This window comes from Gymnoscopelus braueri, assembly GCF_963280865.1.
Source record: "Gymnoscopelus braueri genome assembly, chromosome: 6".
Taxonomy (NCBI): Eukaryota; Metazoa; Chordata; class Actinopteri; order Myctophiformes; family Myctophidae; genus Gymnoscopelus; species Gymnoscopelus braueri.
This window is the reverse complement of record NC_137607.1, coordinates 29,651,447-29,676,239: the sequence shown is the minus strand read 5'-3', so window position 1 is coordinate 29,676,239 and position 24,793 is coordinate 29,651,447. Positions and strand designations below refer to the sequence as shown.

Sequence of the window (24,793 nt, the reverse complement as noted above, 5' to 3'; positions counted from 1 at the left end):
CATCGTGTAGGTTTATAGTGTGACAAGTTCTGGAACTGCAGATGAAACGCTGAATAATTAAATCAAAATTAGCATCATAGCGGCACACCCTTAACATTATGTCTGAACTTAAACTTAACCAGACGAGAGAGAGATTGTGTGTGTGTGTGTGTGTGTGTGTGTGTGTGTGTGTGTGTGTGTGTGTGTGTGTGTGTGTGTGTGTGTGTGTGTGTGTGTGTGTGTGTGTGTGTGTGTGTGTGTGTGTGTGTGTGTGTGTGTGTGTGTGTGTGTGTGTGTGTGTGTGTGTGTGTGTGTGTGTGTGTGTGTGTGTGTGTGTGGCCGCCTAGGAAGGTACTTTTGCTATGCAGCTTTTCCACAGGGTCACTCCGTCCTCCAATTGGATGGTAGAACACATTCTGGGAGGAGCGGCGGAGCAGCCAAAAGAGAAAAATGTGAAGAGTAAAAAAAGTTCCTCCTGTAGAGACTCGCGCTTCGAGCCTTTAAGTTACTACTAGTTCCCTAAATGTTCCCCGTTCTGCGTCTGCCTTCTCTCCAGTCACCCTGGCGAGCTGCAGCTTAAAACGACCCCCTCCAGCTCTGACAAGAACATAAAGGAGAGACAAGGATACGTGACAGAAGTATAGACCCGTCCCGCGCACTAGCTTTTGGGGAACCAGCGTGTTAAAAAAGGTTTTACGCACCGCGGCCAAGGTTGAGGCGATCCCCACGATGCAGGCGCGCTACTCCGTCTCCAGCCCCAACTCCCTGGGAGTTGTGCCGTACATCAGCAGCGATCAGAGCTACTACCGGGCGGCGGCCGGCGGTGGATACACCGGGATGCCCGCGCCCATGAGCATGTACTCTCACGCGGCCCACGACCAGTACCCGGCCAGCATGGCCCGCGCGTACGGACCGTACACTCCTCAGCACCAGCCCAAGGACATGGTCAAGCCGCCGTACAGCTACATCGCTCTCATCACCATGGCGATACAGAACTCGCCGGACAAAAAGGTGACGCTGAACGGGATTTATCAGTTCATCATGGAGAGGTTCCCGTTCTATCGGGACAACAAGCAGGGCTGGCAGAACAGCATCAGGCACAACCTCTCCCTCAACGAGTGCTTCGTCAAGGTGCCCCGGGACGACAAGAAGCCCGGCAAGGGCAGCTACTGGACCCTGGACCCGGACTCCTACAACATGTTCGAGAACGGGAGCTTCCTGCGGCGCCGGAGACGGTTCAAAAAGAACAAGGACGCCAATAATAAAGATAAAGACGGGGGCAAGGACCCCTCGGCGCGCACTCCGGGCCGCGACCAGGAGCAGCCCGTGCAGGGGTCTCAGCCCGTGCGCGTTCAGGATATAAAGACGGAGAACGGGTCTTCCACCCCGCCGCAGGCCGCCTCGCCAGGCCTGAACGCCGTGCCCAAGGTGGAGAGCCCTGACAGCAGCAGCAGCAGCATGTCCACGGGCAGCCCGCACAGCGTGCCCTCCACCCGCTCCCTGAGCATGGACGGGGGGCCCGAGCACCACCACCACGGCCAGGCCCCGGCGCAGGGCTTCAGCGTGGACAACATCATGACCTCCCTCCGGGGGTCGCCGCACCAGGCCGAGCTCTCTCCGCCTCTCATCGCATCCTCTCGGACAGGTATCACCCCCTCGCTGTCACTCAACTACTCTCCCAACCAGACGTCCGTGTACAGCTCGCCGGCGCCCTGCAACCAGAACGTCATCTCCACGAACTCGAACGCGACGTATCACTGTAACATGCAAGCCATGAGCCTGTACGCGGGGGACCGGGGGGGCCACCTGGGGCCCTCCACCGGCGCGGTGGACGACGCTCTGCCCGACTACTCCATCCCCGCGACCGCCACGTCTCCGCTCGGACACGGCAACCTGAGCCAGGCGGGCCAGGACGGACACCACGCGCACCAGGGCCGGCTCGCCTCCTGGTACGGAGACCTTAGCCACCTGAGCACGTCCTACCCCGGCCAGCAGCAGAACTTCCACTCGGTGAGGGAGATGTTTGAGTCGCAGCGGATCGGGTTGAATAGCTCCCCGGTCAACGGGAATAACAGCTGTCAGATGGCCTTCCCCTCCAGCCAGTCCCTCTACCGCACCTCAGGAGCTTTTGTTTATGACTGCAGCAAGTTCTGAACACACACAAAAAACGTGTCTTTTAAATTAACAACTTTAATATATATTTTCCTCTTTTTTTTTCTTCTTTTTTTACTTTTATCCCACCCCGAATGGACATAACAGATTCAAAGATTTGCTCTGCGTGTGTAACACCAAAAACACGTAAGTTTTTTTTCCTTCTCACTTTGAGAATTGTTTATATAGATGGCTTAAATACCAGCTTTTGTGACTATAAACTGTAAATTATAGCCTATATAATAATTTATTTTTTAGCAAAGGGAGTGGTTGATATTGAGGACCAAACACTAGAACGTTTTTCCAGTTTCCTTGCTGCCTCATATTGTCCCAATTCTTAGAAATAGAGGGGAACTTGTATACTGACGTATTCTATTCATTTTGTCTTATTTGTTAAAACTATTTTGAAGGCATTACATTTTTGTTTGTTTAATAAAGTGCCGTCTATTTGATTTTAATTTGAGTGATTTATTAGCGCCTTTGTTTAGAAATAGGCCCAATGCAGGCTTCCCATCAGAGCCTATAATTTGAGGTGTAAAATAATTTGCGCCAATTGAACAATTTGCCCAGCCGAGCCTTTTACATTAGGTATTTCTAGCAAACAATAATGCTTTTGAAAAAAGAAAGGGAGTGTATTGCAACTTATTGTTTATTTAATTTGTATTTATTTTAGTGGCTCGTATAATTTGAACTTGGGCTTCATTTTGACCCCAAACAAACACACAACAAGATCACATGTTACCCTGGAGCTATAGAATTGTTTGGTTGAACAAATGAGAAGTCACTAAATGTAATGGTGGCAGAGGCTTTGCCGTGTATAGGCCACCTGGATGTAGCCTAGCACTTAATTTAATAGACCTATCATGTCACTGAAGTGAGATAGAGAGAGAGAAAAAAACTATTAGTGGTAATAAATGTCATGTTTACATTGTTCAATTTGTATGAATAACCTGGATCTCTACGTTGGTCTCTACGTCTAGAGCTAACCTGTAACATTAGGATATATTCACATTGTAGGCCTACCTTTTAGTAGCTATGGGCTTATAGTGTTAAGAAGTTGGGCCTAATTTCACTATAGTCAGCGTAAAACAATGCTGAAGTCAAACAAGTCATCATGGTCCAGATCGAATAGTTAAACGATCTGTGCCAGTAGTTTGACATTTGCAGTGGTATCAATGCACTTGTTAAGCTCTTGTTTTTATCTTGTGTCTTCTGCAAGAGGTTAGGATGTTTTCAAGCTGAGGTGTCTATCAGTAAGATAAATATATTTTAATAAAATGGCGTTTTATCACACACATGCAAATGCATAGCAGGCTAAAGAAGCGGTTGTCAGCCTGGTCTCAAGGCCGGCCTCGGCCTGTGTTGTCTGGCGACACCACGTGTGTTTACACGCACCTCGTGCCACGCATGCTTGAAATATTCCTATTGCCAGATGTTTACTTATTACAGTAGGCTACTTCCTTGATGACATGAGGCAATCTCCCAAATGAATACCCACAGTCAATAGTTGGATAATAACATTCAACATGTTTAACCTGCCTTCACAACAGAGTGAACAGACCCCCTTTATGCAAATATTCTAGCTTTATATCAAATATCCTAAATAACAATTGTAGCCTATTTATTTATTTCGAAACAAACTGGTAATATTTATGGGACATTATTTTATGACGTTATAGTCTAATAAGCTATACTTGACGTTGTAAAAGCATTACAACTAATTTATGACAACAATCCAAATGTAGGTCTTAATAATAATCCCATCAGCAGTAGTAATAATAATAATAATAATAACAACAACAACAATTATAATACATTTAATTTGATTTTTAATTGTATTTTATTTCTGCAATAGTAACAATGTGTGTAATCTGTGTATGTAGAAAGCTGCAGTAATAGTCCAGCCATTGGGTATTTGCAGGCTGGGCAATTTGCTCATTGTAGCCAAGATGGTTTTAAAAATAGTACTTTATTTGTTTTCTTGCTGTGTCAACAATAATATCATCCACAGGCCTTTTCTAAATTGGATCTATGATGTGAAGTGACATGGTTCAGTGAAACGTGTATAGATGCATGCCTCTGCGCTGATGCTGCAGCCTGCAGGGCTCTGGGTGCAGAGAGAGAGAGAGAGAGAGAGAGAGAGAGAGAGAGAGAGAGAGAGAGAGAGAGAGAGAGAGAGAGAGAGAGAGAGAGAGGAGACATTTCTACTCTGACAGTAACATTTCTGAGACCCAAATGTGGTGCAGGTGTGTGTGTGTGTGTGTGTGTGTGTGTGTGTGTGTGTGTGTGTGTGTGTGTGTGTGTGTGTGTGTGTGTGTGTGTGTGTGTGTGTGTGTGTGTGTGTCCGTCCATATTGGCAAATACAGTGGTTCTCAACCTTTTCATTTGAACTGCCTGGGGATTGGGGACCCCTTTGACTCTTTCTTATATTATTTGACAATTTGGCCAATGTTTTAGTATAGTTTGTTGATTACTTTTGATGCAGTAATGGTCTTTGTCTTTTCTCCCCCCCCCTTTTTGGTATTAAAAAGGTCTTAAAAGTCCTTAAATTATCACTTAACTATCATCTGGGGACCCCCCCCCACCGAAATCATGTGGTGGTCCCGAACCACATGTTGAGAACCACTGGGCAAATAGTCCATTTTTTTTTGACCCGAGGCGCTTTGAATGAGCCAATGAAAAATACATAATATGCCACACACACGTAATGCCCCCTTACGGCAGTCCACTCTTTGTTGACGAGTCAAGGGACCAGCGTATTATAAACCAGTGGTTCTCAACCTGTGGGTCGGGACCCCACATGATTTTTTTTGGGGTGTCCCCAGATGACAGTGAAGTGACAATTTGAGGACTTATAAGACTTTCTTAATACATTAAAAAAAAAGAAGAAAAGAAAAACGACCATCAAAAGTAATCAACAAACTACTATAAAAACTGGTCAAACATTTCATATAAGAAAGAGGCAAATGTTGTGAAAATAGCCGATCTACATGCTCACAAGGCCTGGCTTTGCAAGGTGTTGTGAGCTTGTAGATCTGCTATTTTCACAATATGTATCTGTTGAAACCGATTCAAACTTGAATGCCTCAAGCCCTCAACCCTACAAGTGCTTGTCAACTTGGGGTCCCCATGCAGTTCAAATATGATTATTTTGGGGGGTCGCGGACTGAAAAGGTATGAGAACCACCGTTATAAACAATGGTGCTTCTAAATGCTATTCGACCCAGGCCTGTTCTATTCCTGCTTGGACACATTTTGATCTGGTTTAATCTGCAAACGTCTATTTAAAAAAAAAAAACGAACAAATATATAAATGGTCATACAAAACTTTTTTGACAACAGTCCGTGCTTAAAGTCATAAGCTGTCATAACTCGAGTGCAATAGTCATAATAGCGTATAGCCGTGTTAATAAAAAATCACCCAGATTCCTGTTGGGGAAATAAACAAACGTCGTGGTGATTGATGTCCCTGTCCAGCAACGAGCCAGGTCAGGAAGGAATAAAATTCAATCAACACCACGAATCATTTCTCATTGTAGGAGAAAGGCAGGGTCAGTGGAGAGGATGTCAACAATGCGTTTCAGGAGAGGACAAGTTGGTAGGTAGGCGGTAGGCCTAAACGATAGCTGTATAGTTTGTAACTTAAAGCCAAAAAGGGGTATATTAGTTCACTCCCAAAATGACCTGATCTTCCAATCAACACTCACCCATGCATGAAAGCCTTGAATTCATGGAGATTTTTGTTTTGTTTTGTTTTGTTGTTGTTTTTGTCTGATACAATATTAGATTAATTGGAGTAAATAGGAGGCCAGGGCAATATACAAAATAATGTATATGCTCCAAAACAACTCGAAGTGTAATCCAAGGGGGACTGCACTGGAGGTTATAAGCGAATGCTTTAAATGTAAGTTTGTCTGTTGTTAAGCTTGGCCTCCTCTTTACCCAAATATTGGGACTATTCGATCATGCCACAATGTGACAAAAACAAACACATCTCCAATTCAAGGCTTCATGGGGTAATTGATAGAAGAAAGAGTCATTTGGGAGGTAAACTGCACCCCTTTAACTCCGAGTGTATACAAATGGAACCAAATGGGTCCATTTGGTTCCATTTTCATGACTTACAAATGGATAGGGCCAAAAGGTTTGCTCTTTTTTAATTTTAAAACCGCCCCAACAAATCATAGAATAATTATGTTATCAGGTTATATTTCCCCATTGGTTTGAGTGTTCAATTCAATGGCAATGTGAAACACTTTAAAGCCATCAGATCCAGTTATCACTTAATGTTTGAACACATGGTTGGCCCTGGACGCCTTATGGCTGCCTGGCTGCAGAGACTATAGCCGGGGTAATTGCATACAGTGTTCACTATACGCTATATGGACAATATAAAGATGGCCTCTGGATAAAATACATGCACTGTTATAGTCAATTAAAGCATGACTGTAGCCCACATATGGAATTTGTTCATTCTACCAGGACTTTTAAAATAATATAGCCATATATAGGTTCTAAAACATAAGAGAGAGAGAAAGAAAAGAGAAAAACAGCAACTTGAAAACAACACTGCTTTATTTGTTTTATTATCTTTTTTTTGTTGTGGTTTTATATTTATTGTTAGCATAGTCTGCGGTGCATGTCACACCAACATTCCACTGCACATATTTGTATGAGTGGATGACAAATAAACCTTCTTGAAACGGGAATTTGTAAACAACTATTTATTTGGAGAAATATATTTTGTCAGATTTTTTTTCCCCTAGTTTGATTTAGAAGGGAAGTCTTATTGAATTAGCCAAATTTGGTTGCAATATTCTACAACTGAATCTGAATTAATAAAATGCAAACTTTGTTCATGGATAAACATGTCTAGGCCTACTTCATGAGTTTCTAGCTAGACCCTAGAGCTAATTGAGGAATGCTCTTCTAAAATGTCACCTCTATGCTAAACATTTTGCTTAATTGTTTTAATTGGGTCTTTAATTTTTGGATCAGTCCAATCTGAGAAATGTAATCTGTAAATAAAAGGTAATGTTAATGCAGTCCAGTCGCAGTCTATATATACTCGAGTTATGGGGAGGCAAAGGGTGTCTCACAAATCCATTGGTGTTATGAAGTCAACGTCTTCCCTCACGTCCACGCGTCACCCCTGTCTCCCTGTGCTCTCTCTCTGTGTGTGTGTGTGTGTGTGTGTGTGTGTGTGTGTGTGTGTGTGTGTGTGTGTGTGTGTGTGTGTGTGTGTGTGTGTGTGTGTGTGTGCGCGTGTGTGCGTGTGCGTGTGCGTGTGCGTGTGCGTGTGCGTGTGCGTGTGCGTGTGCGTGTGCGTGTGTGTGTGTGTGTGTGTGTCCACACAGCTCGGAGCTAAGCAGTCATCATGTCATGTGTGAGAGCAGAAGGCTTGTGCTGTCCTGTGCGGGCAGGCCTCGGGGCCACAAGCACAATCCCTTCAGGCATTATAGCCGAGTGTTCTCAAACCTTTTCATGTCAAGGACCCCCAAAATGATATGTGGCTGGGATTTTTCAAAAAGAGCAGATCATCTACAAGCTCATAGAGTGGCACTCGGTGCCGTGCTATGAGCTCTGCTATTTTAGAATAGCCAAAGTATAAAATATGGTTAAAGTGGTTAAAATGATTGTGACGCTATATTCACTAATTTTGCTGGGGACCCCCTGGTATCCCCCCTAAAGGACCCCTGGGGGTCCCCAGGCCCCACTTTGAGAAACAATGTTATATACCTCTATAACAAGTATCTTTGCTCCGTCTTGGCAGGAGAATGGATGGATTCATCGAGTCTGAGTTTTAGCAGTGAGATTTAATATAAACTGCAAAAGTCCATGGCGATGTGTTTTATATTTGCTTTGCAAATAAAACAAAATTCCTGGATGGGAACTCCTGCAGCTTCAGATGCATAATATAGGCTAACAAGCAACCTCACCTATTAGCCTAGACAAAAACAATTAAAGACAATTAAAATCTACAATGTATTTCTGTGTAGGCTCTATAGGCTGTATAGGCAAGGCTAATCAATCTCAAGGAATTTATTTAAAATTTTAAATAGGAACCATAATGGTCTCTGCAATCAGCAAGCAGAGTTGGGGAAAAAAACGTTACCCCTATTGCGTTTATATATCAGTTTCAATTAAAACTTTTAGAACATGAATTGTTGATCATGCATTGTTCATCTTGATTTAAATTTATGAGAAATATTAATCAATGATATGGAATGATATGGTTTGATTTCAGAAATCCAGTTTCCAGTGCAGTGTAATGTCCAAATTAAACAAAAGGGACCTTCTGTTTATTTGTGTGAGCAATGGAGAATGACAAAAATGTTAAGCTGTAAGGGTGGGCGCCATTTAAGGGTGGGCGCAGATAATATTAAATTGACACTTTCACATGGTTATTACTTATTATTTGATTTAAAAAATGTATGTGAAATCAAACTGCAGGTTTCACATTTGATTTTGAAATAAACCAGACCATCCTATATAGCCTAATATGCAAACCTGCCTAATTAAGCTTAAATAATAGTGACTGAGTAATTACAATTGAACAACAGAAATTTAGGCCAGCCAATTTATCATTAAAGAAAAGGAAATATGTCTCATATTTATTTTTAAGACTTTCCTTTCCAGAATAGGTTATTTGTTTCTCTTTCTCATTCACCATTAGCTCATGGAAGATTAACCCAGGACTGTGTGTGTATGCCACCGTTTGTCAATGTCAGGTCTGCGGACCACCAGGGGTCCAAATAGACCCTCACTGCTCTGTAACTCCAACAATGTGCAAGATGGAACCAAATGGACCCTTATGGGTTCCATTTTACACACTGTCAGAGTTAAATTAACACTGATGAGTTTACAATAGAGATTGGAGACAAAGTTTAAAATGAATGCACATCAAACTGGAGGTCCTTGAACAAAAAAAAGGTCCAAAATGGACCCTTACTGGTCTAGAACTCTGACAGTGTGTAAAATGACCCATAAGGGTCCATTTGGTTCCATTTTGCACACTGTCAGAGTTAAATTAACACTGAGGAGTTTACAGAATGAGATTGGAGATTTTTTTTTAATGGGGGTCCGTGGACTATAATGCACATCAAACTGGGGGTCCTTAAAAAAAAAAAGAGTTGAGAATCACTGCTTTATGCACAGGCCCGTGCACCTGTGTGAGGCTGGAGAGAGAGAGAGAGAGAGAGAGAGAGAGAGAGAGAGAGAGAGAGAGAGAGAGAGAGAGAGAGAGAGAGAGAGAGAGAGAGAGAGAGAGAGAGAGAGAGAGAGAGGTAGCCTATACCCATGCAGGCACACTGGAAACTGGGGCTCTTTTTTTTTTGTTGCTCGCTGTCGGGTTCCAGGGCCAACCTCAAAGCACCATCTGTTTCCAATTTGGAGTCCAGTCCACACAGACGCAGCGCTGTCTGTGACGGTCAAACAGCGAATTTAAATGTTCTAGGTGTTGTGTTAAAAGAGCAGGCGAGAGAGAGAGAGAGAGAGAGAGAGAGAGAGAGAGAGAGAGAGAGAGAGAGAGAGAGAGAGAGAGAAACGCTCGACCCCTATTTAAACCTTTTTGTGAAACCTTCAATTTCACGTCTAAGTTGAATGTCAAAGCGCGTCCCTCGTAATTAGGCCGGCGCCTGATGACCTTTCATTAGGCTACGTCAGTGTTTCTCAACCTTTTTTTACTTCTGTACCCCTTTCCCTGCTTTTCTTTCTGAATCCAAGTAGGCTACTCCATATATAAGACTATTGCATAGAACATATTGACATCAAAAATAAAAAGTTTATGTCAATATGTGGTGCACCGTGCAAATAAGTATTAGGCCTACTTTCTTTCTACTCAGTAACAGCTGTGCCATAACGTTTTTGATTTCGTTTGGTTTACAGATCATTAGGTTCACACAAAGTTTCTTAATGTTTCATAATTAAACAATCTTTTTTTCTTTCTTTAATTTTCCATTTCTTTCACGTACCCCCTATACCTCCGAGTAGGCTATAGTCTACCCCTATAGGGGTACCTGTACCCCCATTTGAGAAACACTGGGCTACGTCATCACATGATGATGAGGTTATACGTTTTCTAAGTTTGTGAAAAAAATAAGACACATAATGGGTGATATTTGGTAAGTGATCGCATGATGAATTAATTAATTGGGACTTTCACTTTGTTGAACTCTCCATTGGGCTAAGAATAGGCTCATTTGCTCTATAGCCTGTTAGTCTACGTAAAGGCCAGAGGATTTAGGAAACCTCTCTCCGGCCAGCTTCTTAATAACACAACACACAACAGTGCTGCTGCTGTTCCATGGAAGAGCGCACGCACGGCAGAGGTGCACGGCAGTGTTGCCATGTCGCCTTATTATAAGCGAGGCTTGTTTTTCTGTAAAGTTGCTTGAAAATATTGGTAGTTGCGGATTGGGTTTCTTTTTGGGCTCGTTTCTAAATGCTTTTTTGGGCTTGTTTCTAAATACTTATTTGGGCTTGCTTCCTAAATTGTTGATGAAATCAGTGGTTCTCAAACATTTTCATGTCAAGGACAACCCATTAATATATGTAGGCTATTTGTCCACGGACCCACATCTGAAAATATTTGTTTCCCACAAAATATTCAAAAATGTACATTTTAAAAAAACTATTCTTTTGAAAATAGCAAATCTACAAGCTCATCACGACGCTTGTAGATCTGCTATTTTCAAATAGCCAATGTATAAATAGGGTTAAAGTGCTCATGTGGCCGCTTCTTTTGGGCTCGTTTTCATAGACCCTGGTTGCTTATTATTTCTCTCGCGCAATCTGGCAACATTGGTGCACGGGCTGAGGGCGGCACACAGACGTGTTCCACCGTGCGTTATGCACGCACGTTTATGATTGCGCGCTTTCGCTTGGATCTGGACCGGGCACTAAAAACGTCTGGAGAGACAGAGGCAGTTCAGAGTGGGATTCAGGGCCCGCGGAAACGCATTTCCTGCCGAATAAAAAGGGGGTAGTGTGTGTGTGTGTGTGTGTGTGTGTGTGTGTGTGTGTGTGTGTGTGTGTGTGTGTGTGTGTGTGTGTGTGTTCGCAAAAAAACCCTGGAAAGCCGAGCGAGGAGGGAAATGACAGACAGTAGGCTCAGCCGACCTCTGCGCAACCTGGGAACGCCTGGCACCAAGCCCTGACCAACACACACAAACACACTGAAGAGACCTGCTTTTATTTCACTGGGCCAGGGGTCCTCAACGTTTTTCAGGCCAAGGACCCCCTAACCGAGAGAGAGAGAGATGAAGCAGGGACCCCCTCTACATTGTATAAAATTGTGTTTCAGATTAAACTTATTTTTTCTTAATTTGGTCTGCTCTTTTTTCCCTCAGTCTACACCAAACCTCTTGTAGATCTGCTATTTTTGGCTAAAGTTCTCTTCAGAAAAAGGGATGCTAGCCTAGGGTTCAAGTGGTTAATAAAAAATAATAATAATATCACACCAAAGATTTGGCAGCCCCCCTGTAGTAACTCTGAGGACCCCCTAGGGGTCCCGGACCCCCTGTTGAAGACCCCTGGACTAGACCTCAACTGCTGCTGCAGACGTGCGTACAAATGCAACCCCACTTCACTTACTGGGTAGAAAACACTGAATTTATGTTACAGCCATACTCCATCACTAAGCTCTACCAATTATTTGATTTACGCAGGCATTTCATGTTCATGTATTTCATTTTCGTATTTAGGGGATACAATTTGTGACCACAGAATGAAACCAAAGACAGATTTGAACGCTTATGCTTTATTATACCAAAATGTATTTTTTTGTCAGAGGAAAAAAATAGTCACTTTTCAAGAAACAATATAATCTCAATGGAAATGTTTACAAAGCCTCAATCAATTCATTGTCGGGAAGAGAATAAATTGCAGCTTGACAATGGTCAAACAAATTGCATGGTCAAATGAAACAAAGAAATATAAACAACAATAATAGTCTCCAAACCTATAAATTATGATTCAGTCAGTTATTATTATATAAAAGGCATCCTTCCAAGAAGTGGACAGTAAAGTAAACCAATAGCATGACACCAAAACACGACACACAGATTCAAATCTGTAATTTCCCCCACCATGACAAAAAGACACAATAACATAATTATACTTCATGTATTCCTTCCATGATTTGGCTTTAGTTCACATTTGGCTTTAGGCGTTGGGATTTTTCTTCATCAGCTCAATGTCTGAAGTGACCATCTCTTTCACCAGCTCCTGTAGGGAGATAGCAGTCTCACAATTAAAATGATTATTTAATGTAAACGTTTGAAACAAAAACAAACACTAGTGCTTTTAACCACTTAAACCCAATATACTTAGTTGACCGGGGTCCCCCAGGGCTCTTGTAGATCTGCTATTTCTGCTGAACGTTTGCCCCAGAATAGCTAGGGTTCAAGTGTTTAAAAAGACTGATGGGATTTTTTTTTATCTACACTGACAAAACTCCTCTTCAGTTCTTAATTTACATGCGTAATTTATAATGGAAAACTGAGCTACTTATGTCACGGACACGCTGCTGCCCAGATAGCACAATGATGATTAACCTGCTTTGCTGATAAGGGATATTTGTGGTTTGTTATCAAATTGAAGCTGTGTTGGAACTTGGAATACTGGCTTTCTTCTGTTACAGAATAAAACTGAAGAATGACATGCAGAACACATAATTTCCAGCAACCCCTGACACACACACACACACACACACACACACACACACACACACACACACACACACACACACACACACACACACACACACACACACACACACACACACACACACACACACACACACACACACACACACACACACACACACACACACACACACGTGTTTTATGCTAACAAAAAAATAGATACATCACCCACCAGAAAAGTCACCTTCGTCTTCCAGCCCAGCTTTTCCAGTGCTTTTGTACTGTCGCCTTGCAGGTAATCCTATGGTGGAGAAAAGAGGGAGCAAGAGTGAGAGGCAGAAAGGGGGGAGAGAGAGAGAGAGAAAGAGGGAGAGGAGGGACAGAGGAAGAAAGAAAAACAATTCATCCGTCATGTTTGATGGCCACTGGAGGAGAAGGGCATTCAGAATGGCTTGGTTTTCCAGCCAGCAGAGATGTTGTCCTGATATAAAGACGTACTGTGTTCCACAGCTCATGTGGACTCGGCATCAACTTCTGAGATCTTCACTAGGAGGCATGGGATTTTCTGTCTCTCTTCACCCACACACACACACACACACACACACACACACACACACGCACACACACACACACACACAGTATCCCCTCTCTCGGGGAAAGGAAGGTCACAGAGTCTCGCTGGCCATCAATCCCAGACCCCCCCCCCACCCCCTCCCTCCACCGTTCTCTCCAGACAGCCCACGTCGGAGCCAGAGCATGATGAATTGTGGGACTCTGGTGGTGTAACCCCCCGGCCCCCCTCCCCCACGCCCTGGCCCCCCAACTCGGCTTCCCTGTTGTGTTTTGCGCTGGGTTCAGGATCCAGTGAGACCCTGCCCGAGACCACCAAAGAGACAGTTTTCGGAGGAAAGAAAAAGAAAGTCTCCCTGTACCTCCTCTTTTTTTTCATGCCTGCCCTTCTCCTTTCCACTTTCCATCTCAAATCTTCTCTTTCTCACTCCGTTTTCACCCCCCCCCAACCAACCCCCCCCCCACACACACACACACACACACTTTCAGCACTTCTCCTTATACAGTCATCCTATGAAGGAAGGCATTAGTTCTAAATTTGTGCTGTCCATACGTGGCCCTCGTTTAGCCTACCTTAATAAAACATTTCAGCTAAACCTGATAGTGAAGCCATCTTGTTTCAATAACGTAGCGTGGGCTGTAATTATGAGATAAATCCCATAATTACTCAAGTTGTCAAACGCAAAAGAAAGAGGAGGAAAAAAAAGCATTTCACAATGGACAGTAAAGATTTCTATTCTTCTGATAAGGAAAACATACAAGCACTTTGGAGGGTTCTCTTTTCGTCCCAGAAGCAATACGTGGCAGTCCATTGCTACATGAAGGTTTAATTTATATAAAGGGCGAGCAAGCGCTATTTTATCTGACACTCAAGCTCTTGAAAATGTCTTTTCGGCGTGATCTTATTACACTGGAACGCTCACGGCAGCGCTGGCGTGTTATAGCGGCACAGAAGGCCATGCATAGCTCACTCTTTGTGAGAGCAGGGACCCACATCTCACACAGAGAGAGAGAGAGAGAGAGAGAGAGAGAGAGAGAGATCTGCAGCCCTCAATCCCACAGCAGTCTCTGTCTGTCTGTCTGTCTTCTGATTACACACAAACGCCACTTAAAAGTGCACACACATACGCTATGCTCTCACATGCATGTGCATGCACACATGGAACTTCTCATGCATGCATATAGGTACGTGCACACACACACACACTGCGTGCACAATGTTCATTGTTGACGTTATTCGTCCATGTTTGAATACATGGTTCAGTACTCGGGTGAAGTAGTCCCCGGACCCTTATGGATCCATTACACTCCATGAGTTAAATTAACACTCTGCATTTGACTGTGTATAAGAATGAACACACCTTTGAACCTCACATGGTGTACATATTAGCCAGCAGATGAAAGTTAGCCTCTTTTTCTCTCGCTTTAATAGCCAGAAAAACAGCCCATTCTCATGTGAATAGTACTGTACATTACTCACTTTTACTTCTGGCTCTGAAGCTATAACTGGAAACATTTTTGGACTAATTACCTACAGCAATGGACATAATTTATCACGAGAATGAATGTAATTATTATACGGTGACTTACTCCGTAATTATATTAAATAATCCACTCGTTCTATAATTATATTGATTATGCCTTTTTCTGTTTAATGGAGCCCATTTTCTAGACGGCATGCAAGTAACATCAGGTGGTCTTGTCACGAACACTAAAGTGGGCTTGAAGTGGAGTATTCCCCTTCAGCTCATAAATCATCAATAGCACCTAAAGCCCGAGTTATACTTTGTTGCTGATCTACAAGTTCACAATGCCTCACGCTGTGATGCTTTGTGAGCTTGTAGATCTGCACATTTCTGGTGCATAACACTGCCACGCAACTAAGAATAAATCAGGCTCAACACTTATTTAAAACTCATGTTACTGACATCTCAATGTTGTCAGCAAATTGATTCAAGGTGCCATGTAGGAAATGTCATTTCTACAATAGCAAAAAAAGCTGAAAGTAGTAGTAAATGAAAAGTGTGAAAACTGGAGACTGGAATGGAAGTAAGCTGAAAACAGCCTGCAGTGTGGAAGAGGAGGTCCAAAGTTATTTACGGCCTGGTGTGCAGCGTCTTCATGCGACCAGAGGTAAATTCTCTCTCGTGACTATAGAGTCATCACAAGACCCCATTTGTGAAAAGACACTCATGAACTTGACCAGGCGGGGTCTCAGTCGGTTAGCAGAACTTGTGGTGGAACATCTGTTGCAATAAGCCCTTTGTCAGCTATAGTCTCGCCATGCAACCACACAGCTCAGCATCCAGCTCTTCAATCTGATACCTGCTCATTCTGAACCTGAAATTCTGCAAGGTGATGGACTCACACACACGCGCACACACACACACACACACACACACACACACACACACACACACACACACTCAGTGACTCGCGCTGCTCGGTGGAACACAAGCCGCTTAAAAACTGCTAACAAGAGCGTTCTGCGGCCAAGTCAACTCACCCCAAACAGAGCATGTAGCGAATAATTCAACATGAACTGCTAACAGATGGGGCACAATATAATCTTCATATGGATCCGATTTGGAACCGAACCCAACTTTGTGGTACATCCTGTTTAAAGTACTGCTCTGCCCATGTCTGAAAATATGCAGCGGTGATAATAACAATAACTGGTACAAGAAAGTCGAAAATTAGCCGTGACAAAATGTCTCTCTGACCCTGAGAGCGTGATACACAATGTTGAAGAGCACACAGCGGTACACAACCCACTCAAATGACAAGAGATGGTATGAGAGGCTTACGAGTGTACTCACGGGCTTCTAAAAGACACAGTGCATCATGGGACGGAAATACGCCATGCTGTTAAATGGACGAAGTGGAATCATTTCGCGCGGAACGAAGGGAGAAGACAGCAATTACATAAACAGATACATGCCGCAACCAAACATGACAAAGTCCATGAGAACTCCTCCCTCGCTGAGGAGATGTTGATAAATGGACGCTTCCTCCTGTGTCGTCGGACAGTCTCGAGACACTCGAGCGTTATCGATGTTTCCTCCGTGTACGGCAAGATGGCTTACTCCGCCCTTTGAGAGCAGGCTAGCTGCACGAGTTGCCAGGAACACGCCGACTTCACATCTGTCTAGGCCATTCATATTAGCCCAGCACCGTTAACAAAAACCATCATCATCATCATCATTTCCCCCAGTAAAGGTGAGGATGATTCATGACCCCTCCAAGATGAAGAGGGCTAAGTACTCACAATACCTTCAGTTACACGCCCAGTTTGTGACCTATACGTGGGACAGAGTTATACTTAGGGTGTTGCGCACCGAAAACGCACCACATTGAGAGCTTGTAGGTGTAGATTGCCATTTTCAACACGCAACATTGGCATGCAACTAAGTATAAATAAGGCATTACCCCTCGCATGCCTTCTGTCATCTTTCCTGTCTCTCTACACTGCGTACTATAGGTAATAAAACATAAAAGTTATAAATAATAATCCCTAAAATGTAAAAGCACCAGACATTTAGTGTGTGATCACGGTCCATAAAGCAGCCAGGCAGTTAAAGGCACTCAGAGTAGGTATTTAACGCTAAGGAATTCTGGTATCACAGCAAGGCCTATCAATAAATCACAGCACACAGGGGCTGACCCCCTCTTTCGCACAGGAACCAACACACATCCATACAGGCGCACACACACACACGCGCAGTACATACGAAGGCATATGCAGAGAAGGAAAATAAATACAAACACTCATACAACGGCAAAATGTACTCCTGCACTTCCAGCATACAGAAATGCATACACACGTACATACACAGGCATAATTCTATGCGATAATGACAAAATACAATTTACCCCCCCCCCCCCATTTTTGTTTTCCTCCCCTACTGGACACACAGGCGCTTTTGGGAGATACATCAAACGTTCTCACAGAGACGACTCGTTTCGGTCTTTCTTCCCTCTCACTCTGTGAAGATGGCCTGCTGGGAGACTGTGATGTGGTTTTGAAAGGCCAGTAGCAGTGTCTCTGGTATGTTGTGTACAGTAGTGGACGCAAGGCTTTGCGCCACGCCGCGACATCAAACGAGATCAGATAAAGCAGTGGAGAAGAACTCCGTGAGAGTCTGGAGCCCACGGTCTTCCTCTTGTCCCCGCGGCGGCAGACCCAGATGTTCCGGACCAGAACCCCCAATGTTCTCACCTTTGACCTTTGCAGGGTTTGACAGATGAACTCACCCCTGATCCCAGGGCATTCTTTTTTTTTCCTTCAACATACGCCCCCTCTCTCTCTCGCTGTGTTAAAAGCTGTTACAGTATCTTTACATTCTGCTGCTCTTTACATTGTAACAAAGTGCTGTTTAGACTGAATAGATAATAAAAGGATTTTGATTCTTCAAGATTTTTGAATTTTGGTGCTAATCCATGAGTTGTATACTACTGTACACAGCCAAATCTAGAGCAGGCGTCTTCAACAGGGGGTCCGGGACCACCAGGGGGTCCTCAGAGTTACTACAGGGGGGCCACCAAATGTTTGTGTGATAGGATTTCTTTTACATTAACCACTTGAATCCTAGAATTCCTTTTCTGAGGGAAATATTAGCCAAAAATAGCCGATCTACAAGCTTGTAGATCGGCTATTTTCGGCAAAGAGGTTTGGTGTAGGGGGGAAAAGAGCAGATCAAGTACAACCTTTCTAAGTAATGAGGGTTTTAGTGGTTTACTGTCTGAAAATACATGAATTAACATGAATCCAACACTGAAGATAGCGTCTGTCAAACAAGTCTATGAAGTTATCTACGAAATCTATTAAAAAGTTTAATCTGCAACATCATTTTATACAATATGTATATGCAGCTAAGGGGGTCCTTGGCCTGAAAAAACGTTGAAGACCCTTTATCTAGAGAGTTAATTCAACTCTTGAGAGTGTAACAATGGGACCTGTTCACAGCAAGAAGGGCCATAAACTGTTCCTCTAGGAATGATGCGACTCGTCTTCAGGAACATGGAGCTCTCCAGGTGTGTGAGAGCCGTCATGTGTGTGCAGGTGGGTTGAGGTACTGTATATAATAAGTCACAGCTTCTCATTCCTTTCCTTTCAGTGCCGGAGTCACAAATCTGTCACTGGTCAATTTCTACCCCCACAACAACCACCACCACCACCATCGCCTCCGTCTCCCCGCTTCCTCCTCCTCGGCATGAAAGACCCTCCTCCGTCACACGAAGTGGGAGAGCAGCTGGAGATATGAGAGGAGGGGAAGGAAGGAAGATGAGAGACGGACAGAATGGGAGATAGACAAGAAAATAAAGACAGCAGGAGCGGGGCAGAGAGAGAGAGCGAGAGAGAGAGAGAGGAGGGGGGGTCCCCCCTTTCCAGGATTTCAGGACAGCATTAGCCTCTCCCACACACAGGTGTCAAAGGTCACAACTGTGCCAATGAGAGATGTGTGTGTCAGACTTTCTTCTTGTGTTGGTTTCTCTCCCTCTCTTTCACTCTCAGTGTGAGAGAGAGAGAGAGAGAGAGAGAGAGAGAGAGAGAGAGCGAGAGCGAGAGCGAGAGCGCTTGTGAGTTATGGCTCAGATTTCCTTTCCAGTCTCTCCATGTAGCTTGGCCGCCACAAAATGTGTGAAGTGACCTCTAAAGGGTGGCCCTGTCACCTTGACGAGCACAGACCCATACACTCGCACACACACAAACGCGCACGTGCGCACACACACACACACACACGTTTGTATTACTATACTTGTGAGGACATCAACATTTTAGGACGGCGATTCTATGAATGGCATTTAAAAAAATATTTGGGGCATTTTTAACCGCAAGCCTAAAAAAAAGCCAGAAAATAGCAGATCTACAAGGCGCTGCGACACATTGTGAGCTTGTAGATCGTCTATTTTCCGGTGCAGGACACAAGCAAAAAAAAACAAGTATAAATCAGGCATGACTCTATCTCTAATCCCTAAACCTACATTTCTAAATGCCTAATCCTAACGCCAACCTAACTGTAGACATATTCTTTTACCATAAAACCACCATTTCTCTTGTGAGGACCAGGAAACTGGTCCGCATAATGTCAATTTCTCAGATTCTACTATACTTGCGGGGACATTTGGTCCTCCAAGTATAGTAATACAAACACAAACACACAGACACACACACACACACACACAAATTACAGCCTACAGAGTTGTGGTTTAAACGGCAAATCATGAGTACATGAAAGAAAGAGAAACGCGTTGTTCAATCGGCACAGAAGAGGCAGAACTTTTTTTTACACCTTCACAGTTAAATTAACACTGAGGATTTTACCACATGTTACGTTCATGAACGCCTTGATTTACAAAAGGACCGATGCAGATGCCAACCAGGAACCAACAAATCACACCCCTGGAAATGACTTTATACTTGGTTGGGCCATGTGTCATGCAAAAAAAAAAGAGACACCCGCGGTCCCGCGCGCAACTGAGTGTAACACAGGCTTCAACTTTGCGACAGTGTCATTTCACGTCATCTCTCTCTCTCTCTCTACTGGTCCTGCTGTGATGATTGTTCTCCATCAGCGCTCATTAAAATTCCTGGGGGAGCCGTGTGATAAATATTTACGCTGCAGAGGACACACTCGAGACACACACACACACACACACACTCGAGACACACACACACACACACACACACACACACACACACACTCTAAACACTGTGGAGTGGCTGGATTGGAGAGGGGAGGCAATAGCGGCAGATAGCGCTAAGTGCTCAGAGGTGCTGCCAACCGCCAGGGCTCACGGTTGTATATGTGAAGCACTTAGTGTCAAGATAACTGGATGGGGGGCTGGATTAATTGTCAGGACAATTGTGTGTGTGGTTGCGCATATAGTACATGTATGGTATGTGTGTGTCCCTGCCGTGTGTGTATGTGGCCACGTATAGTCCTGTAACGTTTCATGATGTTTATGGAATCTGGGTAGGCACACACACTTGAATACGTTCAAACAAACGCGCGTGCCCACACACTTGAACTAAACACACACACACACACACACACACACACACACACACACACACACACTTAACCACAGCGGAGCTGGACGGGCTCACTGCTGTTCCACAGGGCTTGGTGTTGGTGTGGAGGGGGTCATGAAACCTCCACCCACCCCAAACCCCTCCACCCCCAACCCCCCTTCCCCTCACCCCCTCCTCCTTCTGCATTCTATTATTCCTGCGGACGGGAAACAGATCATAATTCCTGGAGTCAGCAGAAAGTTGGAGACCCAGAGAGAGAGAGAGAGAGAGAGGGAGAGAGAGATAGAGGCCGTGAGAAAGAGAGACGTAAGGGAGGGAGATAGAGATAGCAATAGAAAGAAAGGCACAGAGAAGAGAAGAGGGAAGGAGAGAGTGCAGGAGGAATAGAGCGAGAGTGGGAGATGGAGAGAGAGGGAGGGAGAGAAAGAAAGAGCAAGACAGAGTGAGGCGGAGGTAAATAGAGGGACATTCAGGTGACAGTTGAGGTCAAATAGAGACCAAACAAGTCAGTCTGATGCTTAGTATCACGCACCAAAAATAGCAGATCTACAAGCTCACTGAATGCATGACATCCCACGCATTGTGAGCTTGTAGATCAGCAATTTGTGTACATTTCCATTTCGTTGACAACCAGGAACCAACAAATCACACCCCTGGAAATGACTTAAACCATTAAAACCGGGAACGCATCTGTGTAACCACTTAAACCATCATTTTATGCTTTGGCTATTCAAAAATAGCAGATATACAAGCTCATAGCCCGGCACAGAGTGCCGGGCTACAAGCTTGTACATCTGCAATTTGTTTGAAAAATCATGAAAATGTGGGGCAAATCTTCTTTGAATATGTATATATTTTTGAAAGCAAGTCTTCTAAATCGTTGATACTTTATAAATTGGCTATTTTTGGCATGCGACACTGTCGTACGGAAATGTATAACCAGACGTCAGTGAGAGACTGTGCAGGCTGCAGAGTGCAGCAGACGGCTGAGAGGGAGAAGAATTTCATCCATATGAGAAAAATTATTACAGAAAATTAAAGGCTCTTCTTGAATACTTTCATCATTGGATGAATAAAGAAATGAACGTGTTTCCCATTTTGTGTGTACATTGTTAACACTTGGGCTTTGTGCGGTACTGCCTGGCACGTGTGCGCGTGTGTTTACTATATCAATCGGCCTCTGGGTGTTTCATATTTGAGACGATATCAAAGCTGAACATGATTTCTCTACTTTAAACAACATTCCTTACAATACGCAACCACACAGAGAGAGAGAGTGGTGGAAGGGGTGCTCATTTAGTCTTATCTTAATCAAAGTGTAATCTCCAGTAAGTAAAGCTCTGGGGAGATGGGGGGGGTTGGGGGCATCTGGGTCTACTTTGGACACTCAGGCATCATGAAACAACAAAAACAACAAACAAAAAAATTATGCGAGTCAATATCGACGCTGTCGGGCAGAAACCTTGTATCTCCATATTTCAATTTGTATATGAATGCCCTGCTTCAAGAGTGTCTACAGATCTACAAACTCACGACACGTCCTATCGCGATTTTGTAGATCGGTTATTTGTACTATTTTAAGGGTAAAATAATAAGTAAAAGGAATGGTTTTGGACATACAAGGTTTCCACCTGACAGCGATGTTATGGTCATTTGTGTGGATCCCTCTCTATCTCTCGCAAGAAAAGAAAAGAAAAAACGGGCCAGTGTTTGTTGACCTATATCACCTGAACAATCTGCATCCTGTCCTCCACCAGCCCTCATACACATCAATATGTACGTACACATGTTCTATAAGGCTACATACCAGCCCCCATTTATAGAGCTGTTTTGGCAAAGGTGACACGGAGATGTGAAAAGGGAGGGAGGGAGAGAGAGAGATGGAGGAACGTGGGTTGAGAGGTATAGGGCCTAAACACACACACACACACACACACACACATGCACACATACATGTACTTACATACATGCACACATGTACTTTGACAACAAGCGTGCTTATAAATAGGCATGCAATGCATATGTAGATACATGGGGGTGTGTGTGCATGCATGCACACATGCTGTATGCATATATGCAGTGGTGGAATGTAACTAAGGACATTTACTCAAGTACATTTTGAGGTACTTTTCCTTTACTGGAGTATTTCCAATTTTCAATACTTTTACTTCTACTCCGCTACATCTCAGAGACAAATATTGTACTTTTACTCCACTACAATTATTTGATAACTTTAGTTACTAGTTACTTTGTAGATTTTGATTATTATATTACAAAACCACTTACATACAGTATATGTACTTTGGCAATTTGAAAATAGCATATCTACAAGCAAACTTGTACATCTGTTATTTTCAAAGGATTTTTATACATTTTACACATTTGAAAACTTGTGAAATGGGACCTTCTGCTTAATGAGTACTTTTACTTTTGGTACTTTAAGTACATTTTGATACCAACACTTTTGTACTTTTACTCAAGTCCATATTGATTGAATACCTTACTTTTTGTAACAGAGCATTTTTACATTGCAGTATTTATACTTTTACTTAAGATGTGAGTACTTTTTCCACCACACTGCATGTATGTGCTTGAATGCGCACGCACGCACGCACACACGCACACACACACACACACACACACACACACACACACACACACACACACACACACATACACAGACTAGCATGATGTATGTGTTGCGGTGGTGGTGGTGGTGGTATTGGAGTCAGGGTTAGGTGAGGTGGTTCACAAAGCCTGCTGTCTTTAACGCTCAGCCCCCAGCACACGATTTATGAACCTCTCTTTTTTCACCTCAATTACTCTCTTAACATGTTAACACTCCATCTACTCCCTTCTCTGTCTCAGTCAGTATGTCTCTCTCTCTCTCTTTATCTCTATCTCTCTCTCTCTCTCTCTATTCTATCATCTCATTTCAAAGTAAAGTCCTCAGTGTTCACTTCAACAGTGGGAAATGTATTTCAACCACTTCCAACCTGGCGTCCCTATTTTGGGCATGTCATTATAGACAAAGAAAATGCAAGAATGTCCAACATTTTCAAAACGACAGCAAAAAATATCTACATCATCACAATGTGTGATTCGTTTTGAGCTTTTAGTTTGGCTCTTTTCACCCGACAACTTCCTATGGCGAGCATAAAACAGGCCTCCAGTGGATTTTAACGAATAAAACGTCATTCTAACCAATCTGCACGGCAGAGTACGTTAACACAACATAACGATAACATTTGCAGTGATTGGAGGTGGTTCTCCATACTCTGCTTCCCATGTCTACAATGCATTGTAATCTACTTACAACACTGTATAATTATAGTTAGAACTCATAAATACTGCTTTATAACATTAATAAGCATTCTAAAATGACTTATATAAGGTCAAGTATAAATGCAACGTAATCTGCTTATAATACTATTATTACAGGTATAAGAAATCATCAAGTACCCATAATGTAATCATAACACATTATAAAGCCTCTTATAATGACTCATATGGTCAAGTATTACAATACCTAGTAACTGGTCACTCACTGACGTTTTCATTTGGCCAGAATCATAGTGCATTATAATTCTCATACTTGCAATACAATATAATTATTTTATAATGCATTATAATCACTGTTATAATACAACAAATTACGATTATAAGTAACTACTAAGTGGCCATTAGGAGCTTTAATTTAAGTCAAATAAATAGCATTGAATTTATACAAGAACACCTCAAGTTTCTACCTACACCTTCAGGAATGTAATTGCTTCACTTAAAGCACACAATGCCCACTAATAGTGACTTATAATTACACTATAATGCATTATAACAGTGATTATAATACATTATAAGATTCATTTAATGTATTACAACTATGATTATTATAATACACTATGATCCTCCTAGCCAAGTGGATCATAGTGTATTACAATTATGAAGTATTATAATACTTGAACTTATAAGTCATTACATCATGCTTTATATTGTGTTATGATTATTGTTATAACGCAATAAACGCATTATGAGTATTTATGAGTTCTTATAACTATAAATATACAGTGTTATAAGCAGATTATAATGCATTTTAAGTATGCTTATAATACATTATGGACACATGGGATGCATATCAAGTGTTCCCCTGAATCCCAGGTAGAACACGAAACTTACAGATTAAGCCTTTAATTCATCCACTGTAACTGAGAGTATGCAAACGTAACCTATGGGTCCATTTGTTACATTTGTGCACTCACAGAGTTCAATTAAGACTCAGGATCTTATGTGTAGAAATGTAAAATCTCCTCTGCCTGCATCCCTCATTTTCCTCTTTAGTTTAGGCACACATATCATTTGGATCAATCAACCCAACAAGAGGCGTGCATACGTGAACAACTGTGTGAGAAAAGAC

The 24,793-nt window shown here is 43.0% G+C and overlaps 2 protein-coding genes across 2 annotated transcripts in view; one reads left to right on the top strand and one right to left on the bottom strand.

Moving 5' to 3' along the window:
• Nucleotides 1-422: 422 nt before the first annotated feature.
• LOC308086662 (forkhead box C1-A-like) lies at nt 423-2,582 on the top strand. The gene has a single exon (XM_080430293.1). It carries the CDS (start codon nt 709-711, stop codon nt 2,131-2,133), a length of 1,425 nt encoding a protein of 474 aa, XP_080286419.1. The 5' UTR covers nt 423-708; the 3' UTR covers nt 2,134-2,582.
• Nucleotides 2,583-11,874: 9,292 nt separating this feature from the next.
• gmds (GDP-mannose 4,6-dehydratase) overlaps nt 11,875-24,793 on the bottom strand; it is a 160,606-nt gene continuing 147,687 nt past the window's right edge. Inside the window, exons 10-11 of the mRNA XM_080431490.1 lie at nt 13,009-13,077; nt 11,875-12,357 (exon numbers count right to left, since the gene is read on the bottom strand). Of these exons, the coding sequence (XP_080287616.1) occupies nt 12,295-12,357; nt 13,009-13,077 (132 nt within the window). The 3' untranslated portion in view covers nt 11,875-12,294. The remainder of the gene's footprint in view (nt 12,358-13,008; nt 13,078-24,793) is intronic.

Bases quoted from the DNA above. Each gene is read 5' to 3' on its own strand.
- LOC308086662 (XM_080430293.1), top strand. From the start codon at position 709: ATGCAGGCGCGCTACTCCGTCTCCAGCCCCAACTCCCTGGGAGTTGTG.